Here is a 23,315-nt window from a genome sequence, read left to right as displayed (position 1 = left end):
AAGGAGAGAATGGTACTAGCTTGAATAGCTTACGATAACAACATTTTGTCAATAGCTCGACCTTTGTACCCGCACGCCATCGCTATCGACGTGTGGCAAAGCTCCAAGTTTGGGCATGGAGTCCAATCGTGGTCCTCTCATTTTCTTGCAAGATATATGTCCCTCCACACCAATGAAGCCCAGCACAAATTTCCACTCCTGTGGATCCTGATATGGTTATCTCAAGGCCGCCCAGTTTCCGTCTACAAGGTATTTTTGAGAAAAAAGCAAGCTGCTCCCTCCACACTCTTCCTTACAGATGATGTGAAGATCAACACTGGAGGGATGATTGGCAAGGAGCCTTCGAAGGACACTGTGATGGGCAGTTCCGACCTGAATGAGTGACCTTCCATCTCCTCCTTCGCAAAGCTGCCTCTTCTCATTTCTGACTTTGCCCCTTGCAAAGCCTCCATCCCCCTTCTTTGTGACACATGGCAAGCTCTTCTCCTCTAAGCTGCCACGTGTCCTCTCTTTTTTTCCCAAGGGAAGCATGGCACTAGTCTCCCCATTGCAAGGGGAGAATGACACTAGTGCTATTCTTCACAATCTCTAATGAACCAAAGAACCATGTTTACCTATCCTCCAATACTGAGTTTCACCCTCCAAATAACAAACTTTCTGCAAACGGATGCTATGTTTAAATTACCAAAGCAAAGTGGAGCGATTCATTCTTAGAGGATATGCTTTATCAATCTGAGATGCTTACATTTAGCCACAAGCGCAATCCTTTCTGCACAGTATGGTACACATGAGAAAATGTAACAGATTTATGTAAAAGTCACCATTGACAAATCAACAAAATGTAATGAGTAAATACTGGAGAGGTCCAGAGTGTGTCACAATAAAATGACTATATACATTCAAGAGCAATAATGGAAGGGTATCAATCAAGTCCTGTACATGCTAGAAATACTGAAATTCTAAATTGAGGCAAAAGTATGACTGTCAACATTTTTCTCATAACTCCTACTCAGTCCTCCAAATGTGAACCTTTATTCAAGTAGTTTCCCAAACAACTTTATCCATTAATTGAGCATTCATTGAACTGGAGGTGCTCCCGGAAAGGGACCCCTTCTTTGCCTTTTGTGTACCTAGCATGTGCCAGTCGTCATCCTCTGACTGGATATGCCATCCTTGAAGATCATCAGTAGCATTACTAGCTGTTTTCACTAATTTCTGACCTTTGTCGTCCTCTGAATGGATGTGCAGATCATCAAGCCCATTCTCAATGTGCATATGTTCCACGCAACTGGCATTCACAGTATCTGTGTCGAAATTATGAGACACTGCTTTCTCAGAGGTTGCATCGACCACACTATTGTTTGGTGAGAAGTAATCTGTACACAATGCAGATTCTACAGCTTGCAAATCCTGGTCTCCACTGGATAGTTCTAGCACGCCACTATTTAAGCCATCAAAACCAATGGGTAGTTCTAGCATGCCAATGTTTAAGTCCTCAACACCAATGGCACTATGAATAGATGCAGTACCATCAGAATTAAAGCAACTGGAGGTTCTGGTAATAAAATATTTCAATGATCTACATGAGCTTGATCCTGACCCAGCTAGTGCCATTGTGCTGCCTTCTGTAACAGTCTCAGCCTGGTTAAATGCCATCCTTTGCAAGTCCTGGCTGGACGTAGCACTATTCTGTCTATACTTTTCGGGGCTAAATGGAAACTCCTCTGTCAAATTGGATACATGGTTCATGCTTAAAGAGTGATTACTAGCCAACAGAATACCTTCCTCGACCTGTTTTTTGAAAGTTTCAACATCTTCATAAAGAACTGCCATTTCTCCCCTGAGAAGGGCAACACAAAAAAAGGTCACTCTCTCTCTCTCACACACACACACACACACACACACACACACACACACATTTCTAGTGAAACCAGATTTCATTCTCTCTCTCTCTCTCTCTCTCACTCACACACACACACACACACATTTTTTTTTTTGGTGAAACTAAGAACATTATATTATGAAACATCCATTTTACAACAAGGCAGTGCTCGAGAAAAGAGCCAATGCCCTATCCATCAGAAACAGTAAAAGAAAAGCTCAATGCAAGAGACATCCAAATCCTCCTCATGCAAGGCATCATATAAGGACTGCCGCAATGAGGCCCGGAAGAACTCATAAGGGTGCTGAAGAGATGAATTCAGAAATGCATGATTTCGCTGAAGCCAGAGGGTCCATAAGGCCCAATATCTGATCCAATGGAAGAAAAGAGAATACTGGGACAAAGAAGCTGATAATCTACCAAACATCCAGAAAAACCTCGAGAACCTGTGTGCTGGAAATCTGAGATATAAAAAATAGGAGATCTTGTCCAGAAGGTCTCTGGAATATGAACAAAACCACAATAAGTGCTGAATACTCTCAGGAGCATGATGACATCTTGGACAAAGAGGAGAGGCAATCCTTCTTTGAGCCAATTTCACTACCACTGGAAAAATACCAACAATGCATCTCCAGAAAAAGAGTCTCTACTTTAATGGCATTTTCAACTTCCATATCAATTTCAATTTTCCTTTCCACCAAGATAAAGACTTATTCAGATGCCAAAGAGAATTCGCATGATGAGCAATCCATGGAGGAGGTAAAATCAATCTATAAGCCTGTATGGAAGTCAATAAATGCAAAGGTTGAGAGGATAAGCCTGGATTTGAAGACTAAAGATGCCAATCTTGAAGCCTGTCTCTTACTTCCAATGATGGAATCGGAACAAAAGGGAGTAAGAGATCTGCAATAACTTTCCATATGTGGGTCTATGATGCATCCCAAGATTGTATTGTTGACAAGCTGCCGGAAAAGAGAGAATATGTCCCTGAGTATCTATCACATCATCAATGAACCGGATGCCCAACTTCATTAGATTGTAAGCCCTGATTGGTTGTTGTACAACAAGAGGAGAGTAAAAAAAAGCACTCCAGTGAAGGCTTTCCAGTCGAAGAGATGAAGCTATAGAAGCAGGATGGGGAGACCGTTTGATGCAAGAGAGCACCTGCTTCCAATCCTGAATCAAGGCAGTAGAAAATGGACAACCAAGTATTTTACCTTGAAACTTGCCAAGTACTACTTCCCATGGATCAACGAGCCAATGCCCATAAGCATTTGTGCGCATCTGGCCACACAAAAATGCCAACATAATAGACCATGGCTGCTCTTGCTGAAAAAAAATCTTGAGCATAGTGACCTTTCTTGCGAACACATGAAATTTGATGTTTAGAATATTCAAACCTCCATGCATCCTTGGAGAGCAAAGAGGAGAGATCTCGAGATGACCAATGTAGTAAAGGCAGGTAAAACTGGACATAAGCTAAAGCAATGGACTGAACAATTCAAAGCCGAAAATGCAAAGGCCAAGTGGAGATCTTCCAATATTCTAATTTGTCCTGAATTTTTTTGAATACCCAAGACATTTGTTGCTTATTTCTGATTTTCCAGCCAATTGGATAATCCAAATGTCTTACTATGTTCTCAGGATGAATGGCCAAAGAAGAGCAAGAGTTTTGATTTCTAAAAATTAATATTTAGATCAGCTGCCAGCCCAAAATCAAAAAGGGTATCCATCAATAAGCGAAGCTCCAGAGGACAATTCTTTGGCATGAAGAAAGAATCATCTGCATAAGCCTCTGCAATGAAAGACCGTGAGCCAGTAATCTAAAGCCCCACTAGCTGTCCAGTATCAACCAGATGATCCATATAAAGAAGCAAAGGATGAGAAGCAATAGCATAGAGCAAAGCACTGAGAGAGCATCCCTGTCGAACTGACCGTTCTAGAGTCCAAGACTCAGACAAATGATTCCCTATAAAGCATTGAGCAGTGGAATCTGAGTAAAGGCAATAAATGACATTAACTAGCTTTGGCCCAAAACCAAGTCTAGACATGGTTTGAGAGACATAATCCCACTGTACGGTATCAAATGCCTTTGCCACATCCACCTGCATGACCAAAACATCTTGTGCTGAATATCTAGCATATTCCATTGCTATGAGAGTATTGGAGATATTATCATGTATATTCCTTCTTGGAACAAAACCATATTGCCTGGGATGAAGACCATCATGAAGAATATCCTTTATCCGGTGAACCAACATTTTAGCAATAAGTTTATATATAACAGGCATCAAAGTGATGAGTCTCCAGTCAGCCATAGTCTCACATAGGAGTTTTTTGGGCACAAGATTGACCAGACCATGCTTCCAAGCTGAAGGAAGATGTTGATACTGCCAGGCTACATTAATGAGCTTTAATATTGGACCCTTCCATTCAGCCCAGAAGGCTACAAAAAATTCCATCGTCAAACCATCCCAACTAGGGGATTTATGTTTACCCAAATGTTTGAGAGCATCATCCAATTCAATATCTGAAAAAGACACGTCCAACAATAAAGCTTTTGGCAAAGAAACAATAGGAGAGACAAGATCAATAAATTTGCTCCGAGCCAATTCAACCTGAGAAGTAGAAGAAGATGGCTGAGAAAAAAGAAGCTGAAAATGATCCAGACATTGTTTTTCTAGCTAAGATAAAGTCTCGTTCCAAATACCATCTGATTTTCTAACTCTCATGATAGATTGACTTTGTCTATATGCATGTAAATTCCGAAAAAAAGATTTTGAGAAACAGCCCTTATCTACCAGAGGCTTAACTCTAGCCCTTGTCTGCCATTTGGAAAGCTTGCGTTTATCATTGGCATCAATTATGGACGAGGCACAAGACAATGAACTCCACACACACACACACACACATGTAAATCTACATCTCTTTCTCTACGTATGTGTGTGTGTGCGTTCCTCTCTCTCTCTCTCTCACACACACACACATGTACATCTACATCTCTCTTTCTCTATGTGTGCGTGTGTGTGTGTTTGACCTGGTGATTCAACGCTTCTGCCTTCTTGCTTATGTCAAAAGGATCACAAGGGCCAAAAGAAATTGCATTTTATTGATGGTACTACTACTTTACTCAATACTTTTCTCATTAAACAGGGGATCACTTTGGAGGATATTATCTTTATATCGCCACCTGGACGCGTATAAATTCAAATTTTCCTCCTTTCTCTTGTGGTTTCTTGTTATCTGCATCTCCTGTCTCTTCTAGACAGGTGTGGCTTTTGCAGTTTTCTTCTTTGTACTTCATGGTGGGTTTTTACCTCTTCTTGAGGTTTCCCACGCAGTAATATAAGTATTAACCCCCAAAAAAAGTGTGCGCGTGTGTGTGTGTGTGTATGTGTACACGCGCTTGCTTCAGCTTGGGATCTCTCTCTCTCTCTCTCTCTCTCTCTCTCTCAAGCACGCACGCACGCACACACACACACACACGTACACACACCCACACACAGAGATGTACATCTACATCTGTGTGTGTGTGTGTGCGCGCATGTGTATGCTTCATGTTTTTGTCAGCACAAAAGCCTGCATATCTGCAAGTCCAACCGGATGTGATGTCATTGACTACCTCTTAATCAATCCACAATGTGAAAGAACATAGATTTGATGGTAAAATATTCAAACCAGACCTCAGGGCAATATCCCTTTTTATATAAGGCATAACCAAGGGAAAACACTGACAGAGAAAACAGCACACCAAGGCAATATCCCTTTTTATAACAGGTACACCAATAAAAAAAACTGACAAAGAAAACAGCACAATTGCCACCTTCAAGACCAAACCCCCCAAGTATATAGAGGAGGACTAGAGGAAACTATGAAAACATGTAAATGGACCTTGGATCACATGCAAAGTATGGAGGCTATTTAATGAAAATGAAAGAAACGCAAATGCTCACAAGTACAAATACATAAACTGACATAGATATTTAGTATCGATGTCTTGAGCCCACATGCAATGAGCTGATTACGCTTGTGTCCCCCAACATGCCCCCATCCCTTCCACACATCACTTTCTAGAATGAGCTAACTAAAGTCATCTTTGCAACAAAAACAAAAACAGAAAAAAACTCATCTTTGCAACAGGAAAAAGGTTTCGTCATATATTCATGTGCACAACCTTTCATTGTAGTCTTGTTGTATCTTTGTTGTATATTTCATCTGCATTCTGCACATCTATTTGCATGTATGGTGCTTCAGCTAAATTTGTCAATATCTATGTTCGATGGCCATTGTATTCTTAATCTGTTTCATTTCCCAAGTTCCCATCTTAAGAAGTTTCTGCAAAGGTTGCAAGTTGCACACTCATCCTTTGCCATGAGGGCTAATGTCACCACAATGAACATATCCTAGGTCAAAGTATAGTTAACCATTTATTTGATCATAATTAAAGAGTTTTCCATCTAGGTTAATTATGGTCAAAAGAGATCTTTTACTGGTCAAAGAATTGACTACAGTCAAAGATACTTGACTCTGGTCAAGTAAGCCTGATTTCGGTCGGGGAGACTTGGTTTATTACCAAGAGGGTTAATTGCGGTTAACCAGAGAACTAGAGAGCTGACTATGGTCAGAGCGTGTTGACTTCGGTCAACGAGACTTGGCATGCGCCTAGAGGGTTAACTACAGTTAATCAAGATGTGCCAACTTCGGTTGGAGAGACTTGATTATAATTAAGGCACATGTATTCATTGGGGACGCCCACCGTGACTAGGATTAGTCCACAGTTTATTATTTGCATGCAACAACGCTAACAATTAATGGGTGCCATGGTGGTGCGCTTTAATTAATTGTTGCAAGTACTAAGAAGGGTTGATTTCCCAAGTGCTAAGGAGCTTAGCAAGCGACCAGAAGATGTTCATGTGACCAAGGAACATCGAAGATCCTAGAGATTGCCCTTTGTGGCATGTTCTAAATTTTAGTTAGATATTTTCACACTTGGCATGTTGCCAAAATATTGAGCCATGAGCTCTTTGTAAAAAAGGAATCACGTTTGGAATTTGTAAGAACAGCTTCCACGCTGAAATCTTGTAATCAGATTCTCTTCATGAATAAAAACCTTCGGGGGGGTCTAGCCCGATGATTATCCTGGCCCCTAGTGTGTTTGTAGCGAGAGGGAGAGCAAGAGAGAGTGTTTGCAGTATTTTATTTGTGAGAGAAAAAGCACGTACGGCATGCATCGGTATCAGAGCCAAGGCTCATGGCCTCTTTAGGCTGTGACGATCCAGCAGCAAGGCGTGAACTAAGGCAAAGCGTATAGTGACGGCATAAGGATGCCTCTGATAGAGAGTAAGAGCAAATGGAAGCAATCACGAATGACGTAGCTGTCTGGGTATTGCATGTACACTCATGGTGATCTTGGGCTTCTTGCGTCGAATTGCATGCCCTGGTGAAGGCGATAGTACTCGAGGAGGCTATGCTATGGCGTTAAAATTGCCTACAGAAAGCTAACTTTTCGCCTTGCGTGAGCACCGGTGGAACTTTTTGACACCATATAGGTCTACCCAGGGTGTGCGCCACGGGAGTGAACAATTTGACGTGGTATTATGGCGAAGGCAATGAGGCAACGCCAGACTGTCAAGTGAGAAAATGAGGTGCTGCACAGCGTATCTAGAAATTTATTTGGGAAGAAGCTGTGTCAACATGTTTCGTGAATGAGGGGCGCGACGCACGACGCACAATGCTCTAGACGATTCCGTTGCATGCGTATAATTTTTCTTTTGTTCAGCCCAAGGTTTCTGACCTTTGGCAACCAGCATGGCCGCCAAGCTGATGTGGCAGACACGCGGTCTCAGGTCGCTGACATGGTAGTGCTGACGTGTCACGCACACATGTAAGTGGACGTGGTGCTGACACGTGGCAGTAGCTGTTGACCTGGTAGTGTGGGGTGCAGAGCTGACGTGTCAGTCTATGTGCAGGCTGATCTGGCAGACTGTAAGGTGTTGATGTGGCAGCCAGCAGGCTGCTAATGTGGCAGATAGACAGTGCAGTACAGTGCTGATGTGGCAGTTAACCAAGTGGCAGACCCGTGGTTAGTTTGTGTTAACTCTGGTTAAAGGCACAGCTATAGCTAACCAGTCTGGTTAATCTAAACAGACTGTAGTCAGTTAGTTCAGCAGATAGTTATTCTAGTTAGTGGTCTAGTTACAGACCAACTAGTCTGTCAATCTAACCAGACCAGAACCAGTTGGTTTGGTTAGTGTAACCAGCCGGTTACTCATCTAGACACTTTAATTTTAAAAAAAAAGACAGTTTATCCTGTCAAAAGCTACACTGTCAGTACTTTATCTGTCAGAAAAGCAAACAAATCATAGATTTGCACAAGTAAAGACATGCATGCCTTTGTGCTCAAAAAGGAGAAAACAGATGCATTGTGAATGTCATTCGCAATAGCCAGAAAAAGGGCACACAGTTTTGAGTTCATGCTTTGATTGACAGCCCATTACTGGTGCAAGTTGTGAATGCGATACACCTCTTGTTGAGGTATTTTCTCTTTGGAAAAGCAAAGGCTGAGTGCATCAGTTGTATACACAGTGTGTGTGAGACTTTGCAGATCTCAGAATTGGGAAAGAGTAAGAAGTATCGCCATAATGACAGCAAAAAGAGGAAAAGAGTAGGTCCTCTTCCCAAGAGGAAAAAGGCGAAGCATCATCATAGTTCATCTAGTTCGTCTTCTTCTTCTAGCTCTACCTCTTCATCCTCAGCATCATCTTCTTCTGGATCTTCAGAGCCAAAGAAGAAGAAGAAGAAGAAGAAGAAGTCCGGCAAGAAGGCAGAGACTAAAGAATTCAAAGACGGTGGGAAGTCAGTAAGATTTGCCACTTACAATGGTCAGTATGGCCAAGCTGAAAAGGCAACGCAGTTCATAATGCAGTTTGATGCTACCTTCAGCCTGGAAAATTTCAGTGAGTCCTCAAAGCTTCGTATGGTTGGTTTGCACTTGACTGGTACAGAAGGAAAGAGGGTAAATGCTTCAGATGCGGCAAAGAGGGGCATGTGGCTGCCCAGTGCCCAAAAAAGCCTTCAACTCCGAAGGGAAAAGCGGCAGAGAACCCACAGGGACTGCACAAGCCAATGGTAGGAGGAATTCCTGACATACTAGGTCATGTTTCAAACCCAGAGGAACGAGAATTGCTGCTATCATGGGGCAAAGTCAGAGACCAGCATACGCTGATTTTATTTGATCCAAATAACTTTATATCAGAGGATCTAGCCCTAAGGCTGGGAATAAAGACGGAGGATTTGGGCAGTGCTCTGAATGCTGACCAGATGTTCTGTGGGGACCCTTTGCCAGTCACTCCCTTGATAGGGAAGCTCCTTCTTCATGTACAGAGTTATGTGGATCAAGAAGACTTCTTCATTTCTCCACTGAAACATCATGATATAGTCTTGGGTATGCCTTGATTCCATCGCAAGGCAGTGAAGTTGACTCTTCCTAAAAGAGTGCTGGAGTTTGTACATAGGGGCAAAGTACATCGTGTGGTTGCTAGGAATAGAGGGGAAACTATTCCCACTGTATCAAATAGTTCTATTGGAAAAGAAATAAAGTCCGCAGTTTCAGCTTACATGGTTTTTGTAAAAGAGCGAGATATGGAAATGCATGCTGAAATAAGTGAGGACGCTTTTCCAGGGGAGCTACCCCCTGAGAGACCTGAGGATCATGGCATAGAACTCATTCCTGGCAGCGAGCCACCCAATAGGCCCCCATACATAGTTAGTGCAACTCAGCGAGAGGAGATTATGACTCAGGTGCAGGACTTGTTGTCCAAGGGGCTGATTCAGCCCAGTTCCTCTCCTTTTTGTTCCCCTGTACTGCTAGTACAGAAGAAAAATGGCTCATTCCATATGTGCGTCGATTACCGCGCACTGAACAAAATGACCATCAGGAATAGATTCCCTATTCTGCGCATTGATGATGTGCTGGATCAGTTAAATGGGGCTTCAGTTTTCAGCAGGATAGACTTAAAGAGTGGCTATCACCAAGTGAGGATACAGCCTCAGGATGTACACAAGACAGGGTTCCACACTACTTTTGGGTTATATGAGTATTTGGTGATGCCTTTTGGATTAACTAATGCCCCAGCTACTTTCAATAGGATGATGGATCGCATCTTCCGACCCTACAGGCAATTCACTGGTACCTTCTTCAATGACATAATTGTCTTTTCTAAGTCTGAAGAAGAGCATAAGGAACATCTTGCCACAGTGTTCCAAGAGCTAAGAAATCACCAGCTCTATGCAAATAGCAAGCAAAGTGAATTCTTCCTGGAAGAGATCCATTACTTGGGACATATAATATCCAAAGATGGGATACGGATTGATCCGGCAAAGATCCAAGCCATTCAAGAATGGCCAGAGCTGAAATCTGTGAATGAAGTCCGAAGTTTCCTAGGCCTGTGTTCTTACTACAGAAGATTTATCAGGCATTTTGCGGATATAGCCGCTCCACTCCACGATCTTACTAAGAAAAATGCAGCTTTCAAATGGGGAATTCCACAAAAGACAGCATTCACCACACTCAAAGAGAGGCTGACCACAGAGCCAATCTTAATAGTTCCAGATTTGTATCAGCCATTTGATGTGGATTGTGATGCTTGTGGGGAATGTATTGGGACTGCATTGCATCAAAATGGTCATGTAGTAGCCTATGAGAGCAGGAGACTCCGGGATGCAGAGAGATATCTGGGAATCTATGAGAAAGAGTTGCTGGCTATAATTCATGCCATCCATACATGGAAGCATTATCTTTTGGGTGCAGATTTTACAGTTAAAACAGACCACTAAAGATATTTTCTAACTCAGACAAAACTCTCCGAGAAGCATATGAAATGGGCAAATATGCTGTCAATGTATCATTTTCAGATTGTCCATACTCCAGGAGTTCGGAACAGAGTGGTAGATGCCTTGTCCCGAAAACCCCAGGTAAACAAGGTAACTATTACTTATCATCAGGACCTGGAAGACATGAGGGAGAAATATGCTAATGATGCAGATTTTGGTGAGATTTTACAGCAAATGCAAGTGGGGCAGTCCACTAGTTACTATTCCCTGAAAGATCGGTATCTAATGAAAGATGACTGCCTATGCATCACCCAAGAGATGAGGAAAAAGATTTCGGAAGAATGCCATGCACCTCCCTATGCTGGGCATAGAGGAATCACGGCAACAACTCAAGCACTAGAGAGGTATTTCTTTTGGCCAGGGATGCGGAAATATATACATCAGTTTGTTACTGAATGCCTTACATGTCAGAAAGTGAGGTATGATAGATGAAAGGCACCTGGCCTACTTATGCCTCTTCCCGTGCCTCACGCGCCGTGGGAAAGTATTGCAATGGACCTCATTTTTTATTTGCCAAGATCAAAGTCAGGGAATGATGGGATTTCCACTATCATTGATAGATTCAGCAAGCAAGCTCATTTCATTCCGGGTCGCAAAACTATAAAGGCAGATCATATGGCTAAGCTTTTCATGGCATAGATCTTTAAGCACCATGGTATGCCTAAGTCCATTGTCAGTGATCGAGATCCCAGAATGCCCAGTCTATTCTAGAGAGCTTTATTTGATAATATGGGGACGAATCTGAATTTTTCTTCTTCTTTCCATTCCCAGATGGTCAAAGTGAAGTAGCAAATTCTATAGCATTGGATATGCTAAAATGCTACGTGGGTGACCAAGGTTCAGATTGGGAAAAGTACCTACCATTGGTAGAGTTTGCTTACAATAATACAGTTCACAGCTCTACAGGGAAAGCCCCCTTTGAGTTCATCTATGGGAAGGTGATTCTACCACCTATCCTAAGGACCAAAGATGAAATATTTGCAACTGATCAGTTTGTGAGAGACCTCCAAACAGCTTTCAGCCAAGTCCGGACAGCAATTGAAAGGTCGCAAGAAAAGCATAAAAGAGCTATAGATAAGCATAGGAGGCAGTTAGATCTCAAGGAAAGGGATTGGGTACTTTTGAAGTTTGAGAAAGCTAGGCTCCGCAAGTTTAAAGGCGAACAGAAAGTGTATGCAAAGTTATCTCCCAAGTACTATGGTCCTTTCAGGGTTAGAGAAGAAATAAATGAGGTTGCATACAGGTTGGCATTGCCAGAGCATTGGAGGATTCACAATGCTTTCCATGTGAGTCTTCTAAAGAAATTCCAAGAACCAGAGTCTACAGAGCCAATAGCAGAGGATCCACCAGAAGTGGATGAGCTAGAGGAGGTTCTTTAGCCAGAGCAAATTGTGTACCATATTATAGTCAAAGGCCCTCAGGGCAAGGAATTTTACAAGTACCTTGTAAAATTCAAGAATTATACGGCATTGGATGCCAAGTGGATGGATGAAGACATGTCGTCCGATCATCCACAGCTTTTGGATGTTTACAAGGAAGCTTTTCAGATGAGGTCAATTGAATAGAAGCCGAGGGGATGTCACCACAATGTATGACATCCCCATTGATGTCATCAGCGCCCAACAGTGGGTGTAGACCATAGTATTAAAATATGCTCTCACACATACAAATCCACACACCCACACATACTTGAGCATCCATTTATACGAAGACTTACTGAGTTTTTGTTGATACTCCGGAGGTGAAGGGCATGACGAAGGCTAGCATTTATTTGATCATAATTAAAGAGTTTTCCATCTAGGTTAATTATGGTCAAAAGAGTTCTTTTAATGGTCAAAGATACTTGACTCTGGACAAGTAAGCCTGATTTTGGTCGGGGAGACTTGGTTTATTACCAAGAGGGTTAGGTGCAGTTAACAAGAGAACCAGAGAGCTGACTACGGTCAAAGAGTGTTGACTTCGGTCAACGAGACTTGGCATGCGCCAAGAGGGTTAACTACAGTTAACCAAGATGTGCCAACATCGGTTGGAGAGTTGTGCCAACTTCGGTTGGAAAGACTTGATTATAATTAAGACGCCTCGACCATTGGTCAAAGCCCCTTAATCATGATCAAGAGGGTTGACCTTGGTCAACTAGAGAGATGTTTTATGTTGTGCGCACATGTGTTCAGTGGGGATGCCCACCGTGACTAGGATTAGTCCACAGTTTATTATTTGCATGCAACAACGCTAATAATTAATTGTTGCAGGTACTAAGAAGGGTTGATTTCCCAAGCGCTAAGGAGCTTAGCAAGCGACCAGAAGATGTTCATGTGACCAAGGAACATCGAAGACCCTAGAGATTGCCCTTTGTGGCATGTACTAAGTTTTAGTTAGATATTTTGACACTTGGCATGTTGCCAAAATATTGAGTCATAAGCTCTTTGTAAAAAGGAATCACATTTGGAATTTGTAAGAACAGCTTCCATGCTGAACTCTTGTACTCAGATTCTCTTCATGAATAAAAACCTTCGGGGGGGTCCTGCTCGACGATTGTCCTGGGCCATAGTGTGTTTGTAGCGAGAGGGAGAGCAAGAGAGAGTGTTTGCAGTATTTTATCTGTGAGAGAAAAAGCACGTACAGCATGCAGATTGCAGTTAAACTTGTCTTCAAGATCAATCTATCAAGCTATATATACCTTTGTAAGACTAGAATAAGTCCAATCAAGCTAGTTTCTCTCTCTAGTTGACCCTCTATAGAAGCTCTACTAATGTGATCTTTACCTGATCGCCTGTCTCTCCAACTTCTTGAATTAGCGCCTCTTTTTATACTTGTCATTTTTTGTTTCTTGACTGTTGGTTGTGTATATATATATAGGACACACGGTTGTGTTGTAATAGTTGTTGTTTTGGTTTGATCATAGCACTCTCATCCATGATAGCATCACTTGAGATGACATTTGTCTTTTATTGGGTCTCATAACCTATAAGCTTTGATTATTCGCATATCCAAGTGGATAGACCAGTAAACGACTGGTTGAGGCTTTATGTATCTGAATCCTTAGATACAACGACTTCTATTCTTCAAGTAGACTCTTCAAGTAGACTACAATACTGCATGCACCTTTTCCATATGCATGTGGCGATCCCTTGTTGTTCAGAATTTATATTACTACTTCCACTGTGATCTATAGTTGATATCATGTCTTGAATGTGCTGATTTATTGCTGCTTGCTTCATCCCTTCCTTTCTTTCTAGGCTCCGCGACTCCTGCCCTTGGATGCTAACGAGTTGCACTTGATAACTTGTGAATGACATTTGATCCCAAGTTATGCTCCTTCTATCTTTGCTGAAACCAATGTTCTGGGCAGGCAATGATAGGTAGAGTGAAGGAAAACAACACATTAACTGTTCATTTCAGAGAAAAAGACAAGGATCAACCAATGCCACTCTTTGTGCCTGTCAGCAAGGCAAGACCTGACACAAACATATAACCTCTTTCCTTCACAATTCTGATGAGAGCGGGCCAGAACTACTAACAAAAACTTGCAAACTCTCTAGTTCAGTCCAAGACACCCAATACACATACCACCTCAGCTATCATACATCTCACCAAAATCATCTTCATCCTCACTCTATTGCAACCAACCAGTGGTATCCGCCTGGATGTATCGACTATCTCTCTCTCACACACACACACAAATACAAGCCCTTGTAGAAGAAGCAAGTGCTTAAAAGGCACTAGGGAGAATGACAAAGCCTATAGCAAGAAACCCTGGATCACACTGAGAGGGAAATTTTTTTCCTCTAAAGCAACAGAAAAAGCATATTAAGTTATGATCCATGATAGAGGATGTCAAAATTGCAAGCCACTTACTGTATTGAGTCAACAAGGGTGCCACGATCGATAAGAAATTCCCTCAACTGCAAGTGCACATCCCAAAAATATGTCAGGTTATAGGAGGAGTACAACTAAAATCAACCAAGAGTGATTACCACTCACCCTTGTGCATGCTTCCGCCTCTATATCAAGGTCCCTAGACTCTTGATCAACCTTTTGAAGGCTGGCTTCTTCGATCGATAGAAGCTCTTGAGCACCTTGCTCCCTTTTTTCCTTCTCCTCATTTGCATTATATCTTTCTTTAATTGCCATCTCTAGTCGTGCTAGAAGACAAGATCGAATCTACAACCAAGAAACAAATAGTAAAGAAAGATATTAGAAAGAGCAAACATCAATAGGACTTTATGTAGAAGTTAAAGACATGGCCCTCCAAACAAAATAAGAATATAACAAAACTCTACGTGAGTATATTGCATGATATCACTTACAATAGATTTTTAATGTATAATTCACTTAGATTATAGTAATCCAAGAGTAAAGCTTTGAGAACATCCAATATCAATATAACAAAACTCCACGTGAGTCATATCGCTTACAATGAATTTAAAAGTATCATTCATCTAGATTATAGTAATCCAAGAGTAAAGCTTTGAGAACATCCTACAGGAAGTTACTTACAAAAACATTCCCTTGAATCTAAAAGAACACGGGCTTTATACAAGATTATGAAACAAAATGTAAATAGTTTTTTGAGAGTTCATAATATAAGAATTGAGCTAAGAAAACAGCATGAGCTAGCCCTTGGTGAATTAAACCTTTACCGCTACATTCCAAGTATTATAGGCCAAAAAAGTATTCTGGTCGGATGACTGCTGACCGTAGCTCTGATGTCATAGAAGCCTAGTTGCACAAATGGAAAGAGACTTTCACCATTTGTGAAATCAGGAATGGCATAAAGAAAATCCACGAGGCCACCCATCAATGAGACAGTGGATAGATGGTGGATAAAACGGCAAAGAGATGATATGGCATCCACTACTTGGGAGGGGTTCAAGAAAGAATTTAGAAAACATTTCTTACCTCCTAATGAAGCATCCCAAGCTTGGGATCAGTATAGAAACCTTCGTCAAAGAAATTCATCAGTGGCTGAATACACTGATAAATTTTCGAGAATGTAATGAAAGTTAATGAACCTCTTCTTTAGCCAATATAAGTAAAGGATTTTATTTTTGGACTGAATGATAGAATCAAAATCGAAGTTCGAGCTAAGTACGCGGACACTCTAGATGAAGCAATTGCCATAGCCTTATGAAGATGCCGAAGGGAACATACCAAGTGGATTTGTGCAGGCTGGGACTCGGTATGAGTACCTGAAGAAGAGTGGGTTCAAGAAGAAGTGGGTTAGTAAAGAAAGTGTCTCACAGCCTAGTGGCCAAGCCAAGCAAACAAAACCAATTGAGACTCCTTCTAAACCAAACACCACCATTGGGGTGAAAAGAAAAGTAACTCCAATGGTAGCCCAGGCTTGGTCAAAATCTTCTTTGACCCCAGAGGCAAAAGAGAAAGCAAGGAGAGAAGGCTTGTGCTTTGGATGCCTTCAACCTCATCAGTGGAAAGATTGTCCATAACCGTCGAATGGCTGAGATGGTGATCTCAGAGTGCGACGTGGAGATGGAGGGAACTCCCAAAGCCAAACAGATGCAGATTCAGCTAGCAGGATCTTCTCAGGGGTCAGTACTTGTTCTATTGTGTGTCTGTTGCTAAGTTAGTAGACAGTGCACCTGAAAATATCATGTCTAATCAGATCTAGAGGAAAGGTTGCACACAAGCGCCTGAGCTGCTGCTCCTCCCCGTGAGCTACTGCCCTCCCCTCTCCCTCTCTCAGCCAGCCCCCTCTCCCTCTCCCTCTCCCTCTCTCAGCCAGCCCCCTCTCCCTCGCTGCCCCGCCCTCTCCCCCCCTCGCTGCTCCTCCTCTCCCTCCCCTCTCGCCAGCCCCCTCTCCCTCCTCCCTCACCCTCCCTCTCCCCTTCCTCCTCTCCGCCCTCCCTCTCCCCCCCCCCGCTACCCCCTACCTCTCCCTCCCCGCCCAACCTCTCCCCCACCCGTCAGTCCCCCCCGCCCCCCTTCTCCTCCCCCGTCATCCCTCTCCCTCGCCAGCCCCCCCCCCGCTGCCCCCCTCCCCGCTGCCCCTTTCTCCTCTCCCCTCCCCCGCTGCCCCCCTCCCCACTGCCCCCTTCTTCTCCACCCTCCCTCTCCCCCCCCCCCCCCCCCCCCGCCCTCCCTCTCCCCCCCCGCTGCTCTCTCCCTCACCGCTGCCCCCTTCTCCTCCGCCCTCCCTCTCCCCCGCCAGCCCCCCCGCCCCCTTCTCCTCCCCCGCCCCCCTCCCTCCCCCACGCTCTCCCCCCCTCCCTCCCCCACTCCTCCCCCCCCCGGCGCTCTCCCCCCCAAGGTGAACCCCCCCCGGGGAAAAAAAAAAAAAGTAAAAAAAAAAAAAAACCTCCTCCCTCTCCCTCCCCGCCCCCTTCCTCCCTATCTCAGCTCCCCACGCCTCCCCCTCAGCGTACCTCCGTCTCCCCTCTCTTTCTCCTTCTTCCTGCCCCTCTCTTTCCCTTCCCTTCCCCTCTCTCCTACCCTCTCTTTCTCCTTCTTCCTGCCCCCGCGTTCAGGGCGTCGTGGGCAGTAGTTTCATGGACGGAGCTTTTTCAGTGTTGGAATCGGCCTTTTCACATCGATTGGCGAATAAATCCCCATTCAGCCAATCTCTGTCCACCTCCACCGGCCGCGAGAACCGTCATGTTTTCAGAAGACGAGCTGCAGCAGCTCAAGAAAGATGTGGAATTAGAGGGCTCCACATCACTTTTCGCCCGCATCTTTGGGTCACACCCTTCCAGATCACAGGCTAGAGACTGGATGCTGGCGGCGTTACCAGGAGACCTCGCCCCTCACCTCAGGGATATTCGACTTTTGGGACGTGGATTCTTCCAAGTGGTTTTCGACTCCCACAAGTCCACAACCCTTGTTCTCAAAGCTAATCCCCTGGCTTTGGGTTCGAGGAGGATCTTTCTTTTGCCCTACACCTTGGGCTTCGATCCGGTCGAGGAGGACAGGCAGGTCACATCACTGTTCATTAGGTTTCCTGGTCTTCCTCAGGTCTACCATCGACTGCTTGCCACTATCGGAGCCACATTCGGAGTGGTCACGGAGATTCCCTCCCTTCCTGGCATGCCTTCTTCCTTGGCAGAGGCAGTCAGTGCAGACGGGGTGCCTCGTGTTAGGGTCATTGTCTCTGACCCTAACATCTCAGATGACCACATTATGCTTCAGCGTCCAGACGGCTCTCTCTTTCGACAGAGAGTCAAGATTTCAGGTAGACAGGACCAGTGCAAGATTTGCAGCACCCTTGGGCACTTTGCTAGAGACTGCCCAAGGAAGAGAAAAAGACCCAAGAGGTCTTCTGGTGCGGCTCCTTCACGTACTACCACGACTGCACCTCCCCAGCATCCTGTACCACGCACTCCAGGACCACCAAGAGCAACAGGGCGCCCTGCTTCGCGCACCCCAGGACCACCAGGGGCAGCAGGGCGCCCAATGCCCGCAGCACACCCAGTACCACGATGGAGAGCTATCAGAGCGGCTCCCTTACCTCAGGAGGAGACTTTTGATCCTGTTCAGACAGACACCTTCCAGACTCCAGAGGTGGATGTTGTTGCAGCCCCAGACACTACAGCTCCACATCAAGAGAGGCCTTTAGATCCACCAGCCCCAGTCACTTTGGTCTCTGACCCCTTGGTTTCTGACCACGAGGGGACTACAGGTACTTCTTCCCCGCAGACTGTTTCTGCCACAGTCAAGACAACCGATAAAGTGCAGGCGCAGATGAGGGCTCCTGATTCCTCTTCACCCCAGCCACAGGCCTCCTCAACCCCCAGCTCCAGTTCTGCTGATAGAGGCCTGGGAGGTCCTTCTCCTCCATCTTCCACGAGTGTAAGTCTTCTTCGCACTCCTCGGCCAGACTTGCTTATCAGGAATTCTTTTTCGGCACTGGCAGATTCGGCGACTTTCATGGATGACGAGGAGTTTGTGCCCTCCACCTTAGGGGTCCCAGTCATTGGGATTCCTTCTGACAAGGCCTCCCTTTCAGCAGGTGTGGGGATCCTTTCACCTGTTGAGTTTCCTGCCCTCAGCAGGAGTGTTTCGGCCCAGGGGAAGCTGGTCTCCTCTACTAGGTCGGGTAAGCCTTTCCATCTAGCATCCTCCTGTCAAGGGATAGTCAGCTGGAACATACAGGGCCTAGGCGAAGTTCCACACCATCGCCGTAGGCAGCTGATCCGGAACCAGCTTCATCCAGGCGTCACCGGAGGTGCTATTGATATCCTTTTTATCCAAGAACACAAGCTGGATGCCAGTGATTGCTCTGGCAAACTGCTTTCAGGACATACCTTCTAGTCGCCTGCTATGGGCACAAGGGGAGGTACTTGCATTTCGGTCTCTCTTTCTATTCTCCCCTTGGTTGCTGGTCATGGTATTATCTCCCCTTCTAGAGCTCAATGGATCATTAATTTGATTGGAGGGCGTAAGATTGGTCTTCTCAATCTTTATGCTCCCAACAACAGAGGGGAGCGGATCTCCTTTTGGAAGGAGTTACTCTCTTGGGCCCCCATTGCAGATTCTTGGATCATTGGTGGCGACTTCAACATGGTTGAGTTGCCTTCAGACAAAAAGGGAGGCAGACAAGGTGGAATTCATTCTTTGGAGAGGGCAGCCTGGGATGCCTTTCTCTTTCAGTTCAGTGGCAGAGACACTTGGTTGGATGATGCCTTTCATATTATGCCACAATCACTCCTGTACTCTTGGTCGAACAGGAGAATACACATGCCCATTCATGCACGGATTGACAGATTTTATGTAGACGATTGGGCACTTGACAGAGGAGGATCTGTATGCATTTCTACTGGGGTTTCCACCTCATATCATTTTCCAGTGGTGTTGCAGATTCTTGAGCCTCATCGGAGAGGACGCTCTGCCAGTGTCAGGATTCCGGATGCTTTTTATGCAGAGGAGAGCCTCACGGAGGATATTTTACAGATTTGGGTTTCTCACATACAGGGTGGAGCTGTCCATCCATCTCAGGTAGCTGCAGCCTTATCCGGAATTAGTGACTATTATCATTCAGTTGCTGATTCTCAAGATATTATGACAACAAACAAGCACTTCCTCTCAATGTTTCACTATATTCCATAGCCAAATAGTGTGCAAAACTTACCTCATTGATCGTGGTGAGAGCTTTATTTTGCTCAACCCTGGTCTCCTCCAATCGTGAATTTAGCTCCTGTGCTTCTGTGGACAAAACAGCTTTTTCGCCACATATTTCTGCAGCACGCTATTCAAAGAGTAAAACAAAAACAATTGTGGAATGAGCAACGAATGACAGTGAATTAGATGCACAACTTTAGATCTAAAGCAAGAAAATAATTCTAGCTCATTGGATGATCATACTTCCTGAATCTATGACAGACAAATAGGTCTTATCCATTAAAAGATATGCATCGTATACCACCAACTTTGAAAACTTAGAGAAACAGCTGTCAGGGTAAAAGTAATAAACTAGCCCTACATTTTTTTATCAATGACACTACGGTCCTAAGCAACTGTCTAAGCTACAAGTCAGATCTGACAGGGAAGTCACCAAATGGAATTTCATGACGTGCAATCATCAACAAAAACTCCTAGCCTGCACACCATTGTCCAACTTTAGTTATACCTGTAATTGTCGCAATCCCTAATAGCTTTAGTTGGACTTGAGATTCTTAACTCGTAGCAGATAATTAAACCATGTATGAAGACTCGTATTAAGATTCTTAACTCATGGGAGATAATTAAACCAACTAGGAAAACTAGCATCCAACATGTATTATAATGAGCAAAACCAATAATGACAGACCAGGAAATACTAAGAAAGAGCTTACCATTTCATTGTCCACTCGTATTTTAGCAAGTCTTTGTCGCAACTCCTCTATCTTTAGTAAAGTATCTAAGCCCCCCTTTGAAGCCTCGTTCTTTGCGTGCTCAGCATTAGCCTCTTCCTTCTCAGTTTTTACCCTCAGTAAGTGAATATCTTCAATCTCTCTAAGCAAATTCTCCTAATCGAACAGACACAGCCCTGATAACTATTAAACCAAATCATTCAGATGAGCCACATGGTATGCTCATACAACTACCAGCAAAAGTTCAAAATAGCTTTGAGCTTGAGAATCCGTTAGTTCATGAATCACAGTCATGATAAAGAGTGCTTGGATTTTTTTTAAGGACAATCAAGATCTCCAGGTGGTCAAACAAATCCAACAATTTTGAAGACTTACTTTGTCACGTCGTGCTGCATGAAATTGTTCATCCAAATCTTCAATATTTACATTGTGCCTACTGGATTCATTTGAAGTTCCCCGAGCCACACCATCATCATAAGCAAGCTCTCCACTAACACTGTGATCGTAAGTGGGTTTGGGACTACTAACGTGACTAACTGTTTCGAAAGATTCATTGCTTGATGTGAAAGGACCATCTTTGAGACAGCCTAACGAGAACTCCCATGCAATCCTCTCCCAATGCGTAGGGGCACTGGCCGCTTCTTGTGTCTTCGGACCCTTGGAATTACAACTCTTCACATCTGCTGGAATAGGTGATGCAAATTTCTCGAGGTTGACCTTTTCCCATGTTCCATCATTCAATGGCTGTTGTTCCAAAGCTATCAACAATTCTGCTGAGGGGATTTCAATCGTCTCCAACTGTTGAGTGCTTGATTGCTGCTGCTCCGAGACTGAAGTGTGCAATCCCATACCCTGCTCTGAGAATGGAAAAAAATTGTAGGGTTGCAGCTGCGCACTTGTAGGAGGGAAAGAAGCACTTTGACCTAATGAAACATTGCCATCCTGAGCTCCGCTATCACAATTCTTCTCAGTGAAAAGTCCAAAATAATCACTTTCCAGGGACGAGTTTGAATTGAACGAGTGAAGAATTTCCTCTCCACATCCTCTTGCACAATGTGACTGCAAAAGACAAGATGAAAGCTTGCCTCTATTTCCACACTCACTGAACCTCTCAGTGTTATCTGTATGGTAGCCATTTACAGATATCAAAGGCAGAGGGCTTCTAAGTCCACCTTTCCAGACAATGGACTCCTCGTGCTTGTCACCATTGACTTCATTAAGTTCTTCAGCTCGACTTTCAGGCGCAGAATTCATCTCCGTTTGTACAGAAGTATCGGTTGACTCCCCTGAAAGCGTAACTGATTCCTCGCGTGAGATATCTGTCTCGTCAATACGAATAATTGATGATTTCAATGAATGCCCGCTCTCTCCGACCCGATGGTGAGATTTCATCCCATCAGATCGGGCACCCTCCTCGACAAGAAAATCCACGGCAGATTCTAAGTCATCGCCATCAAGCACTATGGCCTTTATAAGTCTAGCATCAGTCTGCACAAAAAGAATAGGGTAGAGAGATTTAGAAGTCTGTCCTAGTAGGAATACACCCACAGCTTAAAACCCAAAAGGGCGTGCAAAAAAGGAGCAAGCGCCTCATATTCGATTGAGCTATAACAAACGATTGTTGATAAACCTTTGAGGAATGAATTAACCTGCGGAAAAAGTTCTCGAAGAACCATTTCATAATCCATGTCGTGCTGCACCTCCAACTTGCAAAATCCACAGTTGCTTGCTACTATTGGGCGCATGTGCAAGGTAAACAGCAGAGGCTGAGAAACCAGAGAGCACCAAGGTTAGTGTTTGCCAAGTGATAGCGCAAAAAAGCACGTCTAATAGCTTTTCTTTTGTCGAATTGACTTGATTGCAAAAATAGAAATCAGAGTAAGCGATTCCACAACTCGGTGGCTTCTGATTCTCGAACTTGATACGCAAAAAACTTAACAAGGTGAACTGAATTCACTATACATTAAGTGAAGAACCGTTCGTCGGGAGACAATTGAGCCAGGCATCTGCCGACAACCGGAGGAGCACAATTCCAGACGAAAATCCAAGGTCTGAAAGAATTTCGGTTGCAAGAAATCGTTCAAAAAGCCAAATTCCGATCACAAACGATCAGTGCAGAGCAATCGATGTACGATTGCATGCGGAAAGCTAGATTCTTCATCATCAATCTATAGAAGCAAAGAATTCTACTAACCAATTGCGCCGACACGATTGTCTGCTCCACAAATCGATCAAACGAACGGAATTGTGCACCATGATTCGGGCAACATGAAAGAAAATCGATCGGATTGAGTGCAAATGATTGATTTGGAGTCCAATGAAACGAGTTATTCTCGAGTGTTGGTACACAAAATTCTCCCATTGATGACATCTTGGTGATGACTCAAATACTGAGACTTGGATTTCTATGACTCAAGATTGCCAAAATTCTTCTCCTTATGTCATGGAAGGGAAATACTTAAAAAATAGCTATTTCTCTTATGCTGTGCAAATGCACCATGGGAAATAGAAACTCCATGCTCTAGACCTCAAAGTGCTCTTTCCCACACTCTTGAGAACCATTGATGTGACATTGCCTTTATAGCATGTCTCATTTTCCCTTGGATCATTATGTCATGCATCATAGGAAAAACATTAGAATTAGGCTCTTTCAAGGAAAAAGCATCCAAAATAGCCATCATTATTTCCCCCCTTTTCCCCCTCCATGACATAAGCCCGTTAGCGTGTGTAAAGTCTCA

General features: G+C 43.9%; 1 protein-coding gene across 4 annotated transcripts; it reads right to left on the bottom strand.

Annotated features, from left to right (window-relative positions):
* Positions 1 to 1,006: 1,006 nt before the first annotated feature.
* Positions 1,007 to 23,010, bottom strand: LOC147881000 (uncharacterized). 4 transcript variants are annotated; one of them, XM_087370187.1, is made up of 9 exons: positions 22,772 to 23,010; positions 22,540 to 22,628; positions 22,227 to 22,343; positions 20,953 to 22,065; positions 20,560 to 20,733; positions 19,857 to 19,973; positions 14,756 to 14,935; positions 14,630 to 14,676; positions 1,007 to 1,840 (listed from the first exon to the last, which is right to left on the bottom strand). In XM_087370187.1, the coding sequence occupies exons 3-9, from the start codon at positions 22,320 to 22,322 to the stop codon at positions 1,036 to 1,038; spliced, it is 2,532 nt and encodes an 843-aa protein (XP_087226313.1). In that variant the 5' UTR covers positions 22,323 to 22,343; positions 22,540 to 22,628; positions 22,772 to 23,010; the 3' UTR covers positions 1,007 to 1,035. The 4 variants fall into 4 exon arrangements, with proteins under 4 accessions (XP_087226313.1, XP_087226310.1, XP_087226311.1 ...); XM_087370184.1 differs by lacking the exon at positions 22,540 to 22,628; XM_087370185.1 differs by lacking the exon at positions 22,540 to 22,628 and having other exon boundaries at positions 20,560 to 20,676.
* Positions 23,011 to 23,315: the final 305 nt, after the last annotated feature.

This window comes from Dipteris shenzhenensis, chromosome 31 (assembly GCF_047967505.1).
Source record: "Dipteris shenzhenensis isolate YYH24624 ecotype China chromosome 31, Dip_SZ_1.0, whole genome shotgun sequence".
Lineage (NCBI taxonomy): Eukaryota > Viridiplantae > Streptophyta > Polypodiopsida > Gleicheniales > Dipteridaceae > Dipteris > Dipteris shenzhenensis.
Note: the sequence above shows the minus strand (reverse complement) of the source record. Positions and strands in the feature narration are given on the sequence as shown.

Excerpts from the sequence above, each read along its gene's own strand:
- LOC147881000 (XM_087370184.1), bottom strand. The coding sequence starts at position 22,948 with ATGTCATCAATGGGAGAATTTTGTGTACCAACACTCGAGAATAACTCG. Across the intron at positions 22,344-22,771 it reads CAATCGTGTCGGCGCAATTG|CCTCTGCTGTTTACCTTGCA; the intron begins GTTAGTAGAATT and ends CTGGTTTCTCAG. Across the intron at positions 22,066-22,226 it reads TTCGAGAACTTTTTCCGCAG|ACTGATGCTAGACTTATAAA; the intron begins GTTAATTCATTC and ends CTTTTTGTGCAG.